Source organism: Malaya genurostris, chromosome 3 (genome assembly GCF_030247185.1).
Source record: "Malaya genurostris strain Urasoe2022 chromosome 3, Malgen_1.1, whole genome shotgun sequence".
Taxonomy (NCBI): domain Eukaryota; kingdom Metazoa; phylum Arthropoda; class Insecta; order Diptera; family Culicidae; genus Malaya; species Malaya genurostris.
The window spans coordinates 95,243,473-95,267,465 of NC_080572.1; the positions used below are offsets into that span (position 1 = coordinate 95,243,473).

General features: G+C 33.7%; 1 protein-coding gene across 4 annotated transcripts in view; it reads right to left on the reverse strand.

Moving 5' to 3' along the window:
• LOC131434585 (bestrophin-4-like) overlaps window positions 1-23,993 on the reverse strand; it is a 64,309-nt gene that overhangs the window by 19,367 nt on the left and 20,949 nt on the right. For all 4 annotated transcript variants that reach the window (XM_058601432.1, XM_058601431.1, XM_058601429.1 and 1 more), the window contains exon 3: window positions 1,804-1,914. In XM_058601432.1, the coding sequence (XP_058457415.1) occupies window positions 1,804-1,914 (111 nt within the window). The remainder of the gene's footprint in view (window positions 1-1,803; window positions 1,915-23,993) is intronic.

Here is a 23,993-nt window from a genome sequence, read left to right on the forward strand (position 1 = left end):
AGTTTTCGAAAAAAACTGCTTTGAATAAAGCATCTTGAGTCTATTACTTACAACCAACGAGTATTTACATTTAAACAATTTCGCATTTTTGAAAGGCACACTTGGTATATGATCTTGTTTTTGGAAGGAGATTCGTGAAGTCCCGAAGATACGTACGCGTAAGCGAATAATTTACTATATCTATCGGACGGCCTCAATCTTTTTAGACCCTGGTCAATTTGTGACAAACAGTCCAGTGCTGTAGACGGTTGCCCTCCTACAATAATTGATAGTAGAACACATCATAGGGGTTATCCTATGAATGTGTTCAGGGCACATAACTGTTTTTACTTTTCTTTACGTATCGTCTTAGAATCATCAGTGCAGAGCAGTTCAAATTTAACTGCTTAGTGCAAACTTAGTTGACATGTTTAAATTTGCACTAAGCAGTTCAATTTGAACTGCTCTGCACTGACGAGTCTAAGCCGAAACGTAAAGAATACGTACAATGTTGTTGAATCTCTTTGCTATCCAATCGTCTTCAAAAATGACAAATGTAAGGTTTTCAAAAATGACAAGGATTTGAAGAAAGAGTGGATGAAAGTGTTAAAAACTAGGATATGACAACATGACTAAAACTTCTACAGTTGAAACCAGAACAACGTCACTTCCGACGACTTGTTTTCATATATTGTTGAAAAATCTATTTATCGATATTTCTCAAGGAACTACTTTGGAAATGGAGATTTAACAGCTTTCGTGTTGTTTTTTAGTAATCGGTACAGTGTTTTCGACTCCGTATACACTTCTACTGGTTGCCAGCATGCTGGTGCCAGTATACTGGCTCCAGCAAGCTACCAGCATAATATAAACGCTTGACAGCTGCTGGTTGTTGCCAGCATGAACATTTCTGAACGTTCTAAATTTCATGCTGGCAAGCGATGCTGGTGTAGAAATTCAAGATGGCGACGGAATGAAAATATTGAACATCTCGTACGTATTTCATTTTTTTCTCAGTTGAAAGCTTTCGTTCGTATGAAGAGGTTCAATATCAAAACTAGGAATGGTGATTTAAATATTTAAAAGACATATTTCATTTTTTTCTATCATTTTTTTTTATTTTGCCAGCAATTGTGTAAACATTGCCAGCTGCTGGCGTGCCAGTATACTGGCACCGGCATGCTGGCAACCAGCAATAGTGTAAACGCTACAACAGTGTCACTATTTAATTTAGTAATTTAATGTTTTTTCCACTTGCCAACTGTTGTTCGAGGGAAATGTCCCGGGTTGGCGGTTCAATGCATAGGGCAGTAGTATTACAATACAGTTGTCGGATGTTCGAGCTCCGTTCTGGAAGAATTCTTACCCAGTTAACGAATAAGCATTAATAATTACAGTAAAAGAGATTTTTATGGGTGATGAAAATGTTTCTAGCTGTATAACAGCAATCTGAAAGCTTGCCTATTGTACATCGATCAGTGTTAAGAATTCTGACTGCACGGTTGCCACAAATAAGCACTATCAATGAATAGTCATACAGTTTGCCTAAGTCGACAATAGTGCAGTCTCAAGAGCGACTAAAATGCTCATTATCGATTATGCGACATTAGTGCAAGCTAATTGATTACCTGGGTAGTGTCGCTAGGATTGTAGCACCAGCAATACAATGGTTCTGAACGCTTGGAATGGGCTATGAAGTCAGAATTGGTTATGGAGAAAAGGATTATTGCTATATTTTCTTGTTCAGTTTTAAATCGGATTGACAAGCCTATTATTTATTATCAGAAAATGTTTCTGTCTTTAATGCAATTATTAAATACTTACTGTTTTTGATGCTCGTCTAACACTAGGCGGTAGGTTATGTTTAAAATATAATACAACAGCAAAAAACAGCTGAGATCTAGCCAAACTAGTTTGTATATGCTGCCTCGCCATCTGGAACGAGAAGTGATAAATGACAACAATCAATGTTTGCGTATAAATACGGACTCATGGCGTTTCAAGGTTCGAAGGTTGGAAGGGAAGAAAAACGTAAAAAGGTTAAGGTTTTCAATGTCCTTATCTCACACGCATTTCAAATGTGACTAATGCCTATGCCTAAAACTGAAAGAGATATTATTTAAAGTTATCAATCAAATCGCTAGCGTAGGAACTATTCAATGCCATCTTAATAAGGTGTACTAACATACTGATTCAATTTGGGAACCAAACTGAGCTGAGAAAGAGCGCTGAAGGAGGACGAAACGAGTTATTTTTGGTTAGATAAATTTTTCTTTATTTAGAATTTTCCAATACAAAATTTGTCTTTTATTTAGAATTTTCCAATAATTCCACAAAAAAGTCATTATGCAAAATTTATACTCAAACGACTATGGGTAAGAGGTTTGAAAATTTTCGATCTTTAAAATTCCGAAATTTTGTTTATGCTGAATGCTAAATGCTGGATTGTTGCTCCCAATAGTATTCAAACGTTTCTCAGGTCATCTCCAAGCATGATTTACATTTGAATAGGGACTTTTTTGAGGTGCCTAATCCTTTGAACAATACGGCTTTACGAAATTAGAGATGACGCTCTTTTATTGGTTGGATTGTTTTATTTTTCGACAGATAACCGTTGGTGCATTATCACACTGTGATTCCGGAACAAGATATCGGATACACATGAAATTTAGGAACTTTGTATGGGGCCATGAGACCTTTCATTTGAATCTAAGTTAATGAAAATCGGTTCAACTATCTTAAAGAAAATTGAGTGACAGGAGTTTAACTTTTTGGTGCATATCACCCTGTAATTCCGGGACCGCATAGTAATAATATGAAAATTACTCAATAGATTTCAATAAATGTATCCATAAATAAAAAAATCTTATAGTCCCACAGCCGGCTATGTTATTTTTTCTTAATATGATTTCCGATTTCAGAATAGCGTGTTAAAATATGCAATGAAATTTTGAAAAAGTGCATACGAATTTATTGTTCTCAGAGACCGTTGGACCATTTTTTATAAACTTAGCCTGTTAATGAATTTTATCAGTATTCGGCTTCAGGCTTTGGAAAAACGATGTGAAATGTGTTAAATACATGGAAATAATGCGTAAGATTTCATCGAAAAACCATAGGAAAAATTTCCACATAATGAAATTCAAATGAGAAATCCAAGAGTACCATAGCCTGCTATTAAACATCATCCAGATCCGACTTTCGATTCCGGATCGACGGGTTGAAAGGAGAAAAGTGCACTTAGTTTCGTCAGAAACCGCTTGGAAACTTGTCACACGTAAAATTTAATAAACGGTTTTTGGTTTCTCAATCTGCTTTTGAATTTCAAATTTAATAAAAACACTCGATTTTATCGTAAACCGCTGGAACAACTTCCACATACATTGCATGCACATGTAAGGTCCTATAGCCACTATACTATTGAAATTTGTCAAAATTAGACTTCTGGTTCCGAAATAATAAGGCAAAATGTGGGTAATAAATTTGAAAAAGTTTTCTGTAAACATTATCCAGATCCGTCCCCGGTTCCGGGGGGAAGGGGTAAAATAGGCAGAAAATTGAAGAAAAGTGCACTCGATATTCACTGGAACTGCTGGAAAAAAATTCGCATAGAGAAGACCAGGGCTGAGCCGGATATTTTTTGGAAATTGAAAAGAAGCATCCATTAAAAACTAGGGTTTTATCCACCGGTTCTGGATTGACGGGATGGAATGAGCGAAATAATGAAAAAGTTCACTCGATTTTCTTGAACATTGCTGAACAGATTTTTGCAAACTTTGATTGCTATGAACATTTTTTCGGATCTGACTTCCAGTTCCGGAAATATGAGATAGAGAGTGTAAAAAATTCAAACTGCCATTGAAGGTAATGATGCTGAAAATCTACGACACGGTGTTAAAAACGTTTCCAAAATATTGATCTTGTTATTTGGAGCTCAAACAAATCAGTTTTGTCTTTACCGATTCTGTAAATACCGGAAATCATGACTAAACACTCTGATAAAAAGGAACTCACTTCGATTTCCGACAAAAATCGATGCAATCTTCAATTGAATCGATTCGCTCTCTGTATTAGTTAGTAAGTTAGTATATAAGTTCCTTTTCCCCATTACACAATACAAGTAGGTTTAGAATTTTTCCTACACAAAAATCTCAGAATTGCGGAAGCAAATGATGTCTTCATGGTAAAAACCAAATCATATATATATATAACAGGGCTGAAAAATCACCACTTGTGGCTGAACACCCAATTTAAATCTTAATAATTTAATTTTAACTCATGTTCCAATGAATAGTTATTTTAAAAAAAAAAAAAAAAAAAAAAAAAAAACTCACTTCGATTTCTCTGGGATAGCTAAACCATTTTCATACAGTTGGTCTTATAGTCTCATTGGTTGCTACGAAATTTGATCCAGATCCGACTTCCGATTTCGGAATTATGTTGTTGAAAATTTCAATTATTAGGAATTAGGATGTTGAAAATTTCAATCTTTTATTAAAAAGAATGATGCAAACAACGGAAAAAATTGTTTAAACTGGTTCAACATATTGATCTTATAATCTGACGGCCATACAAATTTATTTGGCTATTCCAATACTGCAAATAGTGGTAAAAAAATCTGAAAATGAATTTGCATCAATTTCTCATATTAGCGATTGTAAGAAAGGCATCATTACACCACTAGGAGGATGAAAACAGTTTTTTTTTCGAATCATGCAGCTCATTGTGAATTTCAAATCGATAATGCCATACACAAGTTATATCTTTTTTGTCTTTCTATTGGTATTAGAATTGCTAGCTCGACGAGATCGGAAAATGTCTGTGTGTATGCATGTGTGTGAACTTGTCAAAGATTTGTTTACCGCTCAATTTTCTCGGAGACGGCTGAACCAATTTCAACAAGCTTAGGCTCGTTTGGAAGCCACTATTACACTGATTTTTACGTTTCGCATTCAGCTCATCAGTGCGTCAGCAGTTTATGTTGAACTGCTAACGCCATCTAACGGTTCAACACAAACCGCTGAGCAGACGTAAAGTATTTGCTATTTACAAATCACTTGAATTGCACCGAAGTGCCATGTCTATCCTGACGTGCCGAAAGAGCAAAACAAATTGACGGCATACTGGCCGCCAACAGATTGTAGTCATTCAGGGGTTTGGCACCTCATGTGTACCGTTTTGTGCTAAAGTGAACATGACTAAATTTGATTTTTACGTTTCGCATTCAGCTCATCAGTGCATCAGCAGTTTATGTTGAACTGCTAACGCCACCTAACGGTTCAACACAAACCGCTGAGCAGACGTAAAGTATTTGTGTTGAACCGTTCGTGTTGAACCGTTAGGTGCCGTTAGCAGTTCAACATAAACTGCTGACGCACTGATGACCTGAATGCGAAACGTAAAAATCAAATTTAGTCATGTGCACTTTAGCACAAAACGGTACACATGAGGTGCCAAATCCCTGAATCACTATTACACTATTGATCAAGTTCGAAGATCAAATGGCTGTCACTTCTGGTTCCGGAGATATAACCGTGACGTAACCGACAAAACGCGTTGTTTTACCGCTTAATTTTCTCAGAGATGGCTGAGCCGATTTAACCAAGCCTAGGCACGTTTGATAACCACTATTGAATTGTGGATCAAGTTCGCAGATCAAATGGCTGGCACTTCTGGTTTCGAAGATATAATGGTAGAAGTGACGTAGGCGACAAAACGCATTGCTTTTCACCGCTCAATTCTCTCGGAGTTGAATGAATCTATTCCAGCAAGCATAAGCTTGTTTGAAAGATACTATTGGACCATTGATCAAGTGCGAAGATGAAATGGCTATCATTTTTAGTTCTGGAGATGTAGTGGTATAAGTGATGTAAGCGACAGAGTGCGTTGTTTATTTACCGCTCAATTTTCTCGGAAATGGCTAAGCCGATTCCAACAAACTTAGGTTCATTTGAATGTTACTATTGTATCATTGATCAAATTTGAAGGCTGTCAGCACTAGTTTAGGAAATATAATGATATAAGCGACGTAACCGACAGAACGCGTTGTTTATTTTACCGTTTTTTACCTCAGTGATGGATTAGCCTATTTTAACAAGCATATACTCTTTTAAAGCTACTATTGAATACTGGCACATTCTATTCCGGAGATAGAATGCCATAAGAGGCGTAATCGACAAAACGCGTTTTTTTTTGTACCGACTAATTTGCTCCGAGATGGCTGATTCTGCGAGCCTTGGGTCGTTTGAAAGCTACTGTTAAATTGTGGATCAAGTTCGAAGATCGCATGGCTGGCATTTCCGGTTCCGGAGATATAATAGAATAGGTTCATTTGAAAGCTAGTATTGTATTATGGACCAAAGATCAAATGGCTGTCACCTTTTGGTTCCGAACATATAATGGTATAAGAGACGTAAACGATTAACCGCACATTTTCCATCGACTGAATTTTCTCGAAGGTGACGCAACAAATGCAACAAAATTTCTCAGAGATAAAAGAATCGATTTTAAAATACTTAGATTCGTTTGAAATGTACTATTAAGTTATTTAATAAGCTCGCAATATTAATGAAATTGATTTTTACAAATGTTTGTATGATACTATTTAAATGGCAAGAGAAAGTTTTTTTTTATTATAAATACGTTTTTCTTAGGGCAATTAGTTTTTCTTCGCCGTAGCATCCACCATATATAGTACTTTAAACCTAATATATTTCGAATATAGTCACAACAGTTAGTAGTCCTAGTTTCCTGGAATATCATATTAGTATTTCGAAATGGTTATATCCTTACGATTGATCTATTTTGTCATCTTTATGCATGATATTGTATTATTTATTAAAAAACACTTTTACATTTGTTACAGCTAAAGAGGGCAGGGCATCCAAAAAAAAACCGTTTTGGGTACGCGGAGTGGAAATGTCAAATGTATACAATTTACAAAAAAACGGAAATTCTGTTTACCTATTAGGATTTTTCTTCATTCTGACGGCTTTCATGGGGAACGACACATAAGATCTGGATTCATTGAAAGGAGATTCCTTAACAATCCCTAGAAACGTTTGTACGAACTGCTTATCATTATAAGCGAAGCGCCCAGGAACACTCTGGTCCTTTTTTGCTCTTTCATACAGTGTCTAGCAGTGTTCAGTGAGTAACGATCGACGAGCTACTCGTAATGTGAGAGCAGACCGTACCCCTACATAATACACGTCATATCTACAAACACGTTCAATCCTTCGAAAATTGCAAGTAATAGATCTCGTGCTTTTCTTTCTGTTTGTTTACCAATGCCAATGAAAATCAGTTTACGCGATCCATCTAAGTTCACCATTCAACCACCATGACATAGAATTTATCCACTGAAAGTGAAATCAAACGATCCATCAATACCGCAAGGATAAAGCTAGGTATTCTTCTATATTCTGTTGACATTCGCATCGATTTGACAAAACGATTGCATTTAGAATATTTAAATGACCTTGTGATGACGTGTTTTCAATTTATTACTCATTTTTTTTAATTTACGAAGCTCGGTTCTCGAATCTTGATTTGTATTTTCTGGGTCAAAATGGGCTTATTTTTTGTTATTAAATTCAATTAACTTCATTAGATCTATATAGAGTTTAGATAGATTAGAGCTGAATAATCTTTCGAATCGAAAAGCTCTTATCCAGTTTAAAAAATAGCATTCAAATTGTATGGTAGTTTCTAAAAACAACTCAAAGGATAAATAATGCAATCAATAGAAACTCACCCCCACCCTACTGTAGCATTGCGCTTCCAAGGCACCAAACCGGCATTATTTGAAAATCAATATATGCCGAGTCATGGAGATCGCGTGACCGTAACGTGCCTTTGCTATAATGGTTTGCTAGGATACTTACGGAAATTAGTATGTTTACCAACCGTACTACTGAGCCTACCAGTTAGGGACTTCCCACATTATTCACGTTACACATTTTGGTGACAGAAACAGCAAACAGTTTGATGCATTACGTCACCGACACCGTAGTTTAACAGAGATAAAACTAATTCTAAATAAAGATGTTAAACGAATACAACTCTAAGTAAACAGTCTACCTGACTATGGGAAATGAGGTAAAAACCTGAACAGTGAGTTGAAAGTAATAACTACATTGAAATCAAAAGTCAAGTGTGAGATATAAGATTAGGAACAATGTAACGGTAACTATGTTTTCATAGTTAGTGCTATTTACCGTCAATAGTAGCAAGCGTCAAGCAAACCTGTATCATTTCATATTATCACAACACGCGAGCGGGAACTCGCCGGTGAATTTCAAGGTGAACAATAATTATCTGTATGCGAATAACTGTTGATGCGATACGAAAGGAACTTTAATGGCACTAGTTAATTGTAGCACAACCTAGCGGAAAATTGGGACCAACGTTGATGATAGGATTATTTCTCCGATTTTTTTGTTGTTTTTTCACATTTCGTGATGAGAGCTCAACAATAAATTGAAATTACCTTGAAACTTGTTCGGTTAAGCACAGGATTTTATGTTTGTTATGCCGAAACATTTAACTTTATTCATCATATACGGCTACTGTACCAATAGTTACCAATCATTAGTAAAATCAGCGTGTTGTTTTGCCGATTACTCGACTTTCAATCAACCAATACCATTATTTCGGTTTCAAGAAGCAATATTGCAGAAAAAAATAGTTCGAAAATTCGATACAAATGTTTGATATAAAATCATGATATTTTAACAACTATCCATGGTGAATTTAAATCAAATTCTGATACATTTGATAATATTTAGAATATCAAAGTTTTGATACAATTTTGATGATCACATCGGATGGGCCACGTTGTCGAAAATAAATTGGCAATCATATATATATATATATATATATATATATATATATATATATATATATATATATATATATATATATATATATATATATATATATATATATATATATATATATATATATATATATATATATATAATGTTAGCTTAAAGTTCAATAAATAAAGCGAAGCTATGTGTCATAACAATTACTTGATGCACCGTTGAACTCGCCAGTAACTATAAACCTCAGAGACTCAGAAATACAATTTGTAGGGCATGGTTTTCTGGCACACCACAAGCAAATTGATTGAAAGAAAGTCATTTGCATATATTAAATAAAATTATAATTTTAATGATCGACACTGAAGTAATACGTTACGCGCTTTGTTGAAGATAAAACTCATTAGTGGTGGTAGTTGATATCCTCGTCGTGCTTCACCGATGCAATTAATGCCACTGAACTTGAACTGCCCGGCACAATTCAATGTTCGTTGAAATGGATAGCATCGACAATGACAGCAATATGTTTCTCTTCCTACAGAGCAGTTCGCTGCTCGATTAATAAAATGAGTAATTTTACTACAGCTTATTTACAATATGTTATTTTTGTTGTATACACTAATTAGTTTACTAACCGGTTAAAACAAATAACACTTCTTACGAATAGTTGAAATATCAGGCATGGTTTATTCTTTCCCATATATATTTTTCCCATATTCCCATATATGTTGCTCGAATTTTTTTTTCCATAACTACGTTCATTTCATAGGCAATATACACAAGTTTTTCTTCGCCGAGGCATCCACAATACATAGTACTTTAAACCTAATACATTTCGAATATCATATTATTATGTTGGTATTCATTAGTTAATCTAAACACTGTTTTTATCAAGCGATTTGCTACTATAAATTTCATTAAATAAAACACATTTATTTTGTACATGTACATGATAAATATTTCAAGTTTGTATGTATAAGTTCATCACTTTTATTTAAGGTCGTCAAATGGTGAGATAACTAAGTCCTCACAAGTCCCTATCTCATGCCTCCCCGAGCATCTATGATGACATTTGGTCAATAGAACAGCGTCGACTGGGTGCTATCGCCTTCTGCGTTAGTAGCAGAATGAGAGCGTGCGAAATGGCTTGTAGGTTGAAGCCCATCCTAAAATGCAGTGTTTATCATAGTATATTACAACATATAATTCTGTTGTTTATTACATCATGTATTATTATTATTATTATTATTATTATTATTATTATTATTATTATTATTATTATTATTATTATTATTATTATTATTATTATTATTATTATTATTATTATTATTATTATTATTATTATTATTATTATTATTATTATTATTATTATTATTATTATTATTATTATTATTATTATTATTATTATTATTATTATTATTATTATTATTATTATTATTATTATTATTATTATTATTATTATTATTATTATTATTATTATTATTATTATTATTATTATTATTATTATTATTATTATTATTATTATTATTATTATTATTATTATTATTATTATTATTATTATTATTATTATTATTATTATTATTATTATTATTATTATTATTATTATTATTATTATTATTATTATTATTATTATTATTATTATTATTATTATTATTATTATTATTATTATTATTATTATTATTATTATTATTATTATTATTATTATTATTATTATTATTATTATTATTATTATTATTATTATTATTATTATTATTATTATTATTATTATTATTATTATTATTATTATTATTATTATTATTATTATTATTATTATTATTATTATTATTATTATTATTATTATTATTATTATTATTATTATTATTATTATTATTATTATTATTATTATTATTATTATTATTATTATTATTATTATTATTATTATTATTATTATTATTATTATTATTATTATTATTATTATTATTATTATTATTATTATTATTATTATTATTATTATTATTATTATTATTATTATTATTATTATTATTATTATTATTATTATTATTATTATTATTATTATTATTATTATTATTATTATTATTATTATTATTATTATTATTATTATTATTATTATTATTATTATTATTATTATTATTATTATTATTATTATTATTATTATTATTATTATTATTATTATTATTATTATTATTATTATTATTATTATTATTATTATTATTATTATTATTATTATTATTATTATTATTATTATTATTATTATTATTATTATTATTATTATTATTATTATTATTATTATTATTATTATTATTATTATTATTATTATTATTATTATTATTATTATTATTATTATTATTATTATTATTATTATTATTATTATTATTATTATTATTATTATTATTATTATTATTATTATTATTATTATTATTATTATTATTATTATTATTATTATTATTATTATTATTATTATTATTATTATTATTATTATTATTATTATTATTATTATTATTATTATTATTATTATTATTATTATTATTATTATTATTATTATTATTATTATTATTATTATTATTATTATTATTATTATTATTATTATTATTATTATTATTATTATTATTATTATTATTATTATTATTATTATTATTATTATTATTATTATTATTATTATTATTATTATTATTATTATTATTATTATTATTATTATTATTATTATTATTATTATTATTATTATTATTATTATTATTATTATTATTATTATTATTATTATTATTATTATTATTATTATTATTATTATTATTATTATTATTATTATTATTATTATTATTATTATTATTATTATTATTATTATTATTATTATTATTATTATTATTATTATTATTATTATTATTATTATTATTATTATTATTATTATTATTATTATTATTATTATTATTATTATTATTATTATTATTATTATTATTATTATTATTATTATTATTATTATTATTATTATTATTATTATTATTATTATTATTATTATTATTATTATTATTATTATTATTATTATTATTATTATTATTATTATTATTATTATTATTATTATTATTATTATTATTATTATTATTATTATTATTATTATTATTATTATTATTATTATTATTATTATTATTATTATTATTATTATTATTATTATTATTATTATTATTATTATTATTATTATTATTATTATTATTATTATTATTATTATTATTATTATTATTATTATTATTATTATTATTATTATTATTATTATTATTATTATTATTATTATTATTATTATTATTATTATTATTATTATTATTATTATTATTATTATTATTATTATTATTATTATTATTATTATTATTATTATTATTATTATTATTATTATTATTATTATTATTATTATTATTATTATTATTATTATTATTATTATTATTATTATTATTATTATTATTATTATTATTATTATTATTATTATTATTATTATTATTATTGGAAGAGCGTAACTTACACTGCGACATTAACTGTTATATTGTATCATAGCATATTATTTCATATATTATCGTCTTACACTATTTTATATTATTATATACTATGTTGTATGGTATTATACTGCATTGCATTATATCACATTATATTGTATTATATTATAATATTTTTTATTATATTATATTATATTATATTGTATTCTATTATATTATGTTATATTGTATTGCATTATGTTGTATTATATTATATTATATTATATTATATTATAGGGTTTATTATGAGTAGTACTACGTACCTCTGCGCAAAATATAAATTTGTTTTCCTTATAAGTTATCATTTTTAAAGTAACTTTCAATTAAATATTAAGGTCGTCACAAGGTGAGCTTGGTTCTCACTGGTTCCTGTTTCATGCCTACACGTGTGTCTGTGGTGACAAATGGTCTATGGAAGGCGTTGATGGCAGAATGAGAAGATGAGAAATGACATATAAATTCAAGTAATATAATATCATAGCATATCGCAACATATCATTTTATTTATTCTATTATTTATTACATAATTCATTGTACTATATTATATTGTTTTTTATTGTTATTTTCATAATTATATTTATTGTTATTATTATTATTTGTCATCAATAATAATAACATATATTATTTTTATAGATGTAGATATTATTATTGTTATTAGAAGAGAAATATTCTACTTCCTGCAGTATTGCGAAGATAGAAGAGCATAACTGACACTCTACATTAACTGTTATTTTATATCGTGTTTTGTAATATATTATATTATATTGTATGACATTGTATTATATTATAATTAATTAAAATATATTATATTATATTATGTTATATTATATTATTTTGTAATCTATTATATCATTTTATGTTATATTAATTTCATTACACTATGTTTCATTGTATTTATCAATATAAAATATTTTGCACGGGGGCGTAAAGAGGAGGGAGCATCAGGGCATCGGACGAATTGATGACTGGACGAGGGATTGTGGATAGCCAGCCCAAGTCACTTGAAGGAAACTTGTTTCCTTCTGAAGGTTTGACATGAGTCTGACGCGCCCTTCTCAAACAAACCATCAGGCGGGTTCAAGCATGTATAGCGATATGCTTCATCCATGCACTGGATATTATGGTTGGAAGAGCATCTTTTATTCCCGCGGAATACGAGTAAGTGACTCTACTTACGTATCCGCCCAACCCTTTTTGTTCGCTTTTCGGTAACAGCTATAGTAAGAAGGTGAATGGATGAGTCATATCGGGGCTACTGTAAGTCTACCCGCATCCACTGGCAAGTCCCTGAACTGATGGTGGCTTCACTTCACATCACATCATCACATCAGTTCATCACTTTTATTTAATATAAGATAGCTGGCTATTGGTTAAACTCACGGAAGAGAAAACAGTCTAACATAAAATAAAATTGAAATTGGAACTCCAATGAACTTAATGAAATGATAAAGAAGACATTGGATAGTCTACCTTGAGTACGCAAGGAATTTATTAGTTGAGATCTGACATCACGATACACCACGCATGTCCAAACGACATGATAAATATCGCGATAACCTTCGCCACAAGCACAATTATTAGTCTCGGAATGTCCAATTCGAAGGAGATGTGCATCTAACGTGTAGTGATTGGACATGAGTCTGGACATCACACGAATGAAATCCCTACACACATCCAGTCCCCTGAACCATGCCTTTGTCGATATTTTAGGAATAATTGAGTGCATACACCGACCCAGATCATCTTTATTCCAAGAAGCTTGCCAGCAGGCAAGTGTTCTTTGGCGAGACGCGCTATAGAATTCGTTGAAAGCGATCGGTCTCTTATAAATTTCACTCTCAATAGCACCACATTTGGCTAAAATATCGACTATTTCATTACCTGGAATGGAGCAATGAGCCGAGACCCAAACTATTGTTATTTGATAATTATTATTCAAAATGTCGTTCAGGTATTGTTTTATTTTGCCCAAGAAAAACGGTTCATTTTTGCCAAAAACGTTTAAGCGAATGGCTTCAATAGCACTCAGGCTATCTGTGCAGAGAAAATAATGGGTTGGAGATAATGTGACGATTACACTCAAACTATAATGAACTGCTGCTAACTCTGCTATATAAACAGATGCAGGTTCTTGAAGCATAAATGAAGCCGAAACATTATTGTTGAATATAGCAAACCTAGTAGCCTCTTCAATTCGTGATCCATCCGTGTAGAAAATTTTCTCAGAGTCAATATGTCTGAACTTACTCGTAAATATTTTTGGAATTTCCATCGAGCGTAGGTGTTCCGGGATTCCACGCTCTTCGCGCTGCATTGATGTGTCGAAAAATAAAGTTGAGTCAGGGACATTTAGAAGGCTGTCACGTATATGAATATATCTTGAAGGGTCGATTTACTGTGACATATGATTAAAATATACTGTCATGAATCTTGTTTGATATTGAAGCTCGACTAGTCTTTCGAAGTTATTAATAACCAGGGGATTCAGTACCTCACATCTTATTAGCAGTCGCGATGAAAGCTGCCAAAAACGATGTTTCAATGGAAGAACTCCCGCCGGAACTTCGAGACTCATTGTATGTGTCGAGTGCATGCAGCCTAAAGCAATTCGCAAACAACGATACTGAATTCGCTCAAGTTTAATAATATGAGAGTTTGCATTATTTATTTTTATTATATTGAATTTTATTAGATCTTCCGGATGAGCACCCCACCAAAGTCCTGTTATTGTTCGAAGAAAATTTATTCTTTGTTGGCATTTCGTTATCAAATGCCTAATGTGTCCTCCCCACGTGCATTTGGAATCAAACCACACCCCGAGGTATATGAAAGTCAAAACCTGTTGGATCATTCTTTTTATCATATGAAGCTGAAGCTGCGCGGGGTCATGCATGACGACCAGCTCTGTTTTCTCCGCAGAGAATTCGAAACCCAGATGAATAGCCCAAATGGGCAAGTTATCTAAGGTATCTTGCAATGCTTTTTGCAGATCAATAGCTTTGGGTCCAATAACTGAAACCACGCCATAATCTGCCAATTGTCTTACTGTACATGGGGTTACTAGACAGCTGTCAATGTTATTCACGTAAAAATTATAGAGGGGCGGACTGAGGCATTAGCCTTGCGAGAGAACCATGTAGCTAATTCTGAATGTTGCCAAATCGCCATGTGAAAAATACATGCATTTCTCTGACAAAAGGTTGTGCAAATAATTATTTATAACCGCTGGAAGTCCATGTTAATGGAGCTTGTCTGAAAGACCATCAATGGAAACTGAATCAAATGCTCCTTTTATGTCTAAAAATACAGATGCTATTTGTTGTTTTTGAGCGAAGGCAATTTGGATGTCAGACGAAAGTAATGCTAGACAACCATTCGTCCCTTTATTTCTACGGAAACCAAACTGAGTATCTGACAACAACCCAAGTGTCGAGACGTCGAAGAATTTTTTTTTTTCGAACAATTTTCTGATGCAGAACAACATTGCAATGGGTCTATATGAGTTGTGATTGGAAGGTGGTTTACCCGGCTTTTGAATGGCGATAACTTTCACTTGCCTCCAGTCAGGTGGAACAATATTTTGCTCAAGAAACTTATTGAACAATTCCAACAAACATCTTTTTGCAAGGTCGGGCAGATTCTTCACCAAGTTGAATTTAATTCTGTCCAACCCAGGAGCGTTATTGTTACAAGACATGAGTGCTATGGAAAATTCCATCATTGAAATGGGGATATCAATGGAACCATTATTTCTAGAAGACTCCCTAATAATGCTATGCGTAGGAACAGAACCTGGACAAACTTTCCTCGCAAAATCAAATATCCATTGATTCGAGTATTCCTCACTCTCATTTCCTACGTTACGATTCCTCATTCGTCTGGCCGTATTCCAAAGAGTGCTCATTGAGGTTTCTCTTTACAAACCTTAGACAAAATGTCTCCAATAGCTACATTTCTTGGTCCGAAGTATGCTCTTGTACTTGGTTTCTAAAGTCAAGTCCTCCTCCTCGTTTTAGAAACGTCTTGAAAGCATTTTGTTTAGCATCTGAGCACTCTCTGTCCCACCAAGGGTTTGGAAACCTACTGTTATATGGAAATCGTTTGGTTTGGGCTTGTTCTGCGGCCTCCAGGATCGAACAAACGAGGAAGTCATATTCTTCAAGTGGGGAAAGCTCTTCCAATGAGTTCAAGGTACTTGAGATATTACTTTGGTATTTAATCCACACTCTTAGAAAAAATGAAATTTACGCTTGACGTAAATTCAAGTATGCCGTAATTTCTTCAGCGATGACACAATATTACATCTAGTAATATGTAAACATAAATTTTTCGTCTGTTTCGATGTGAATTTCAGCTAAAACAACTGTGAAGTTAATGATATGACTTATCTTTAAATGCTTTGTATTGTGAATGTAAGTAAATCGTGACGCTCCTTTTATGTGCATCTATAAAGATGTAACATTTTTTAAGTGTCCAGTCAACATTTTTAGTTAAATCATATGGAATATTAACTGAATTAGCAATGCCTTTGTTACTGCTGATTGAGATGATGATTGGTAAATGATCGCTACCGTGTAAATCAGGAAATACTTTCCAGGTGCAATCTAGTCGAATTGAAGTCGAACAAAGAGATAAATCTAATGCACTTGAACGTGCAGGAGGTCGTCTTGGGATCCGTGTCATGCTACCCATATTTAATACCGTCATGCTAAAATTGTCTCAAGTATTATATATTAAAGATGATTTGCTATCATTGTAAACGGAACCCACACCATTCCGAAATCTCCCAGAATCAAACGTGGAGCAGGAAGAGCTTGGACCATTTCATTAAGCTGTCATTGTCCAACTTGAGCTATTGGAGAAATATACACCGAAGCCAGTCAAATGTCTTTTCCTTTAATGTTTATTTGACAAGCAACAACTTCTATATCAGAAGTCGAAGAAATGTTTAATCTATAAAATGAATAACATTTTTTAATTCCTAAAAGCACTTCGCCATACGGAGAGTCTCTATCGAGACGTATAATGTTAAAGTCATTAAATGTTTGATGTAAGCCATGTTTCGCACAAAGTATTATTATTATTATTATTATTATTATTATATCGTTTATTTATCCCCGGTTTTAACCTAGTTCTGGTCGTTCACCGGGTTTGTAACAGTTTGGGGTCGGGATTTGGGGGTGATTGGGAAGTATAAGGTGAGGGATTTATAGGGAAGGAGGAGTTTTTACATCGAGTCAGTACATTACATGGTATACATTTCATAGATTTGATAAGCTTAAGGCTAAATTCAAGAATATTTTTATCTGTGTTGGTCTGGGTTTGATGTAACAGCTTCGGGCTGCGGGTAACATCCCCGGGAGCAGCACCCCCGGCGGATGGCCGCTTAGGTGCTGGGTCGGTGGCGGGTGTCTTTTCCGGGGGTCGGGCCGGGTTCCTGGTCCCGGTTCTGTTTTCGGGGGATGGTTGCAGGTGTTGGTCCGGTGGGAGCGGGGTCAAGCGATCGGTGATCCGGGAGGCCGGTTTCGCGCGGGTGGTGATTGGAACTTTGGTGAAGTCGGTGCAGTGTAAGAAGGGGCCGTGGTCGACATTCCGGGGGGGTTTGCCCCACCCTCGCGGAAGGCCCACGGAGCAGTGTAGTTTCTCGGCTGTGTGTGCGGCAGCGGCCGGGTGGTCCGGGTGGTCCAGGTCGTGGATGCTGAGTTTTCGCCGAGATTCTGAGAGAGAAAGAAGGTGAGGAGGGATGGGGTAGTTGAGAGGGGTTTAGTTGGGAGGGGAAGATACTAAATTTGGTTTAGGAGGTGGGCGTCTTTAAGGAAAAGGATTAGGGTAGTTTCGGAGACGGGATCGTTGGAGAGGGCGTTGCGGATAGAGGAGCTAATGTTGTATTGGGATCTAAGGTTTTGGAATTCGGGACAGTAGGTGAGGATGTGCTATACCGAGAGCCTGACTCCACAGTGTTGACAGGAGGGAGGGCTGCCACGAGCGGCGCACAAAGCAAATACTTCACATTTTTGACTATGCAACAAAACTTTAAATGAATGAATGATGCTTCGACAATTCCACTGCATTCCAGTGACTGAATCATTTGCGGCGGATGATAAATTATCCATCAAATGATACAAAACCTGTGAAAACTGACCATTGAGCTGATAACTGTTTCATAAAAGCCCACTGGATTATTGTCTTTTCTTGTGCTAGTTCCTGGATTCGTTTGCAAATTTGCAAACCAGGAGGCACAGTTTTTGCTTTTAAATTTGGCTTTTTAGATTTAACACGGAAATCTTTTTTTGAAGGTGTAATTTTAGGTGTTTTTTTGGTAATTTGGGAGAGGAATTCCTCCTCCTAACAGAACCTTGAGGAGTGACTTCACTATTTTCATCAGAGTCAGATTCCTCTGGCTCTAGATTTGAGAAACCGTTTTCTGTTTTGAGTGGGGGGACATCAATAATTGTTTTAAGCATTTCTGCATATGTGCGCTTAGACCGAGATTCATAACAAAGCTTAATAATTTGCGAGTGATCGCCATCCAAAAACCAGGAAAACCAGCCTCCGATCACAATTCGTATCGGCCGATTGCTATGCTTTCCTGCATCCGGAAATTGTTCGAAAAAATGATTCTCTTTCGTCTTGACAATTGGGTGGAGACTAATGGCTTGCTTTCAGATACACAATTTGGTTTCCGCAGGGGCAAAGGAACGAACGATTGTCTTGCGTTGCTCTCAACAGAAATTCAAATGGCATTTGCTCGTAAAGAACAAATGGCGTCAGTTTTCCTCGACATCAAGGGGGCCTTTGACTCAGTTTCCATAAACATCCTATCTGAGAAGTTGCATCAGCATGGTCTTTCACCAATTTTGAATAACTTTTTGTATAATCTATTGTCCGAGAAACACATGTATTTCGCGCATGGTGATTTGTCGACAATACGATTCAGTTACATGGGTCTTCCTCAGGGCTCATGCTTAAGCCCCCTTTTATACAATTTTTACGTAAGCAATATTGATGAATGTATCAACACATCTTGCACGCTAAGACAACTTGCCGACGACAGCGTTGTGTCTATTATAGGACGCAAAGCTGCCGATCTCCAAGGACCATTACAAGATACCCTCGACAACTTGTCGACATGGGCTCTTCAAATGGGTATCGATTTCTCTACGGAGAAAACTGAGCTAGTTGTATTTTCAAGGAAGCGAGAACCAGCACAATTACAGCTTCAACTAGGGGGTGAAACCATAGCTCAGGTCTTCACATTTAAATATCTCGGGGTCTGGTTCGACTCCAAAGGCACCTGGGGATGTCACATTAGATATCTGAAACAAAAATGCCAACGGAGAATCAACTTTCTTCGTACGATAACCGGATCGTGGTGGGGTGCCCATCCAGGAGACCTGATCAGGTTGTACCAAACAACGATATTGTCCGTTATGGAATATGGATGCTTTTGCTTCCGATCCGCGGCGAACACTCATTTCATCAAGCTGGAAAGAATCCAGTATCGTTGCTTGCGTATTTCCTTAGGTTGCATGCAGTCAACTCATACGATGAGTCTCGAAGTGTTGGCGGGCGTCTTACCGTTGAAAAACCGATTCTGGGATCTCTCATATCGATTGCTAATCCGATGCGAAATCTTGAATCCGAAAGTGATTGAAAACTTCGAAAGGCTTGTCGAGCTCAATTCTCAGACCCGTTTTATGTCCTTGTATTTTGATTACATGGCTCAGAATATTAACCCTTCTTCGTTTGTGCCCAACCGTGTCCTATTCTTGGATACTTCTGATTCCACTGTATTTTTCGACACATCCATGAGAGAAGAGATTCGTGGAATTCCGGATCACGTACGCCCTCAAGTGGCCCCCAATATTTTTTATAACAAATTCAGAACAGTCAACTGTGAAAAGATATTCTACACTGACGGATCATACATCAACGAGTCCACAGGCTTCGGCATCTTCAATCAAAACATCACCGCTTCTTACAAACTCAGTGATCCAGCTTCAGTTTACGTCGCAGAACTAGCTGCCATTCAGTACACTCTTGAGATCATTGAAACCTTGCCCAAAGATCATTACTTCATTGTCACGGACAGTCTAAGTTCAATAGAAGCTCTCCGGGCAATGAAGCCAGGAAAGTATCCCCCCTATTTTCTGGGGAAAATATGGGAACACTTGAGAGCTTTATCTGGACGGTCTTATTTAATATCCTTAGTCTGGGTCCCATCGCATTGTTCCATTCCAGGCAATGAACAGGCAGACTCATTGGCTAAAGTGGGCGCATTAGAAGGTGATATTTATGAAAGACCAATATGCTTCAATGAATTTTTCAGAATCTCTCGTCAGAAAACTCTCGAAAGTTGGCAAACTTCATGGAGCAATGACGAACTGGGACGATGGCTACACTCCATTATCCCTAAGGTATCGACGAAACCTTGGTTCAGGGGGATGAACGTGAGTCGCGATTTCATTCGTGTTATGTCGCGGCTCATGTCAAATCACTACACCTTCAACGCACATCTCCGGCGTATTGGGCTCGCGGAGAGCGGTCTCTGCACCTGTGGCGACGGTTATCAGGACATGTGTGGTCGTGCGTAGAGTATCGCGACGTCAGGTCGGAGCTACTGGAATCCCTTAGGGCCCGAGGTAGACCGTCCAATGTTCCGGTTCGGGATGTGTTGGCGAGTCGGGATAGTTTATATATGCTTCTCATATACCAGTACCTTAAACACATTAATATACAAGTGTAATCCGTAGTTTCCTCTCTCTTGTCGAGGCTAAGAATAATCTTCACCTGCAGGTTCGAGACTAACATTCGCCCGATTCTCATTCGCCCGATTCTCCAAATCCCTCGCCTGTCCACCATCTTTGTATAAAATAACAAGATCTTTTTGCTGTCACTAACTTCTTCGTTCCCCCTTTCTCCGTTTCTCCACCATCTCGATGTCAACTAATTAGATCTTTATCGTGTTTGGTCATTCGTTCTCATCCCCCCTTTTTCATCCCGTTTTCCACAAAATTACTTCTCTATACTTCTTTCATTCTCTTAGGCAAAGGCATCGCCCACGGGAAAACTGCTTCAATCGATGAACAACACGCGGGCCACCCGCTGGGTCTCTGTGACCTGGGGGTGTTTCCCGCGGACCCATTGAAACGTATAATCGTCATCTAGAAGAAACTAATGCCATATTTAATCCACCGACCATTGCCGATCGCCAGCTGCAGACTGAATTTGCAGAATCGACCATTGCGACCGGAATTCGCCACTACCCTAATGATAATACCCTAGTTTTAAGTTAGTTTTAATTTAAAATAAGAAAATGCCCTTGGCATCTAAGAGCTTAAGCAGTGTGCCTTCAAACATGTTACTATTGAATAAAAAAAAAAAAAAAAAGCTTAATTTTATTTTTACGCAACTTCAGCGCATACTGAGAGATGATGAGGACTCTACCCCACAATAAACACATTTTTCAATATCAGAACCATCAATCAGGAAATTTATGTGCAAGAGTGCGACCGGTTACATCCCATCTGACATCTGATAAGGCATAAGGTCATTAGGCATAACAGTTATTTGACTTAACGGTTGGTTGGCCTTTGGAACCGAAAGAAAAATCGTATTGCATAATCAAGCGCAATAATCAGGTTCGAATCCCTGTTGTGACGCCGCAACTTCCTGGTTGTGCCCAAGAACATGAACCCTTCCAACACACCAGAGATACGACTAATAGGAAAAAAAGCAAATACTAATACAAACCAATAATCAAGTGGAGCCATAGAAGAACGCGAAAGACAGTTGTCAAAAAATTTACAAAACAAAAACACCTCAGATATTCCAATCTCTATCTCTATTCTTTCCTATTCTTCATCTGCTAAACACGTTTGAGATTTATGGTATCTATTTGTAGCTCTTGTGTATCACGAATAACTGAGAACTCATGTTAACGTGTTAAGATAACAAGATTATCATTATTAGTAGGCACGATTAAAAATTCCTTAAAAATAAATAATAATTAATATTAAAAAAAATGCGGAATGGGTAATGTTAGAGACATAACTAGGGACGTGAATACGAATAAAACTGACGTGCTTTTCCACACTCCATAATACCGATTATCGTACGTACAAGTTGACTGATTATGTGAATTTTGCAAACTTTCAGTGTTTCACTTGATGAATTCTAACAGTATAGGCAAAACACCTGAGAACAAAACGTTACAGGATTGTGTAGGAGACAAGACCGATTACGATTACATTAAAAATTGAATGTTTAAATTCATTCATAAATTCATTATCCAAATCATTTGTGGCCATCTAGGATTTCAAAATTTTAGTAAGAAATTAATATGACATCAATTTCAGTAGCTTACTTGTCAAATCCGTCTCGAAAGTGCACATTATATGGCGATTTGAAAGTATATCCATAAACTGAAAGCGACCATCTTGGATTTTAGGAATCTCCAAACTATAAATTATTACTGCCCACTCGCCAAGCGAGGACAAAAAGTATTGCAAATAGTAAAGTGTTATTCACTTATCACCAACGGTTTTTACACATTATTAAAATGAAATAAAACAAATTAGTTATATATCCCTCCCAAGTTTACCTCAATCATAAACCTGTTCTATTCCCATTACTCTTTTTTTCGGAATCTTCAAATACTGGTTAAACCTCCTAATCCTAAGTAGTAGTAGGTTTGATAGACAACTGAACGTTTTGCTGTTTTAAACAATCGAGATTAAGGCACACATCTCCAAATAACTAAGTGAACGTGCCACTTGAGCAAATTAGTTTTGGTTCCTGTAATTGAAGTCGTAAGACAATTTTATCATGAATTGAAATAAGGGAAAAATTTTGTTGCTGTGTTAAATACAACAAGCGATATTTATAATCAAGTTCTGCCCATTCTTGTATAGAATGAATTTTTAAAAGGCGCCCCGTTTTAATCCACCGAGTGATGTGATGACGCCTTTCACATATCACTCATTTTCTCACATATAATAATGTGTTATTCTTCGGAGAAAATTTCTTCTGCTTCTGTTACTGATAGCTGTTCATCTATTTTTCGAACAAAATTGACCAGATCAGAACGAACATGATAGTTGGAGAGACTTCCCAGCTTAAAGCTGTTGGAGAGACTTCCCGACTTAAAGCTAGCTAGAAACCACCTAGCTACTAATCGTCTATTTGTGCCTCCAACCAACCCCAATTTGCGATTGGTTCGGAATGGTATGGTTTCTGCATCCTTGTTGGAGTTTAATCAGAATCCACAAAGAATCACAAATAATCGATCTCGATATTGTCCGATTGGGGTCAATTTCTTAACATTGTATAAGGAGTATAGTTTGACTACATGGACATGGGGTTCGCACTCTAAAGTCTTCATCCGAAGCCCTGAAGTGAAAAATATCGAAAGAGTAAATAATTTTGCTTACGAAGCTCCCTTTCCGTAAGATAGTCTCTTGTTTTTTTTTCTCTGAAATTCAGTTGCAGAAACAACTTATGCTAATCGAAAACTCAAATATAACGACTGGTGCATGATCAGATATTACTAAATCAAAATTTTTTTTAGCAGTAGTGTTTGACAATACCGGTAAAGTTTTCAACAATATAAAATTTGAATACACTCATTTGGGATACATTTTATCAACATTCCGTCGCCAAGATTAGAAATCACAGA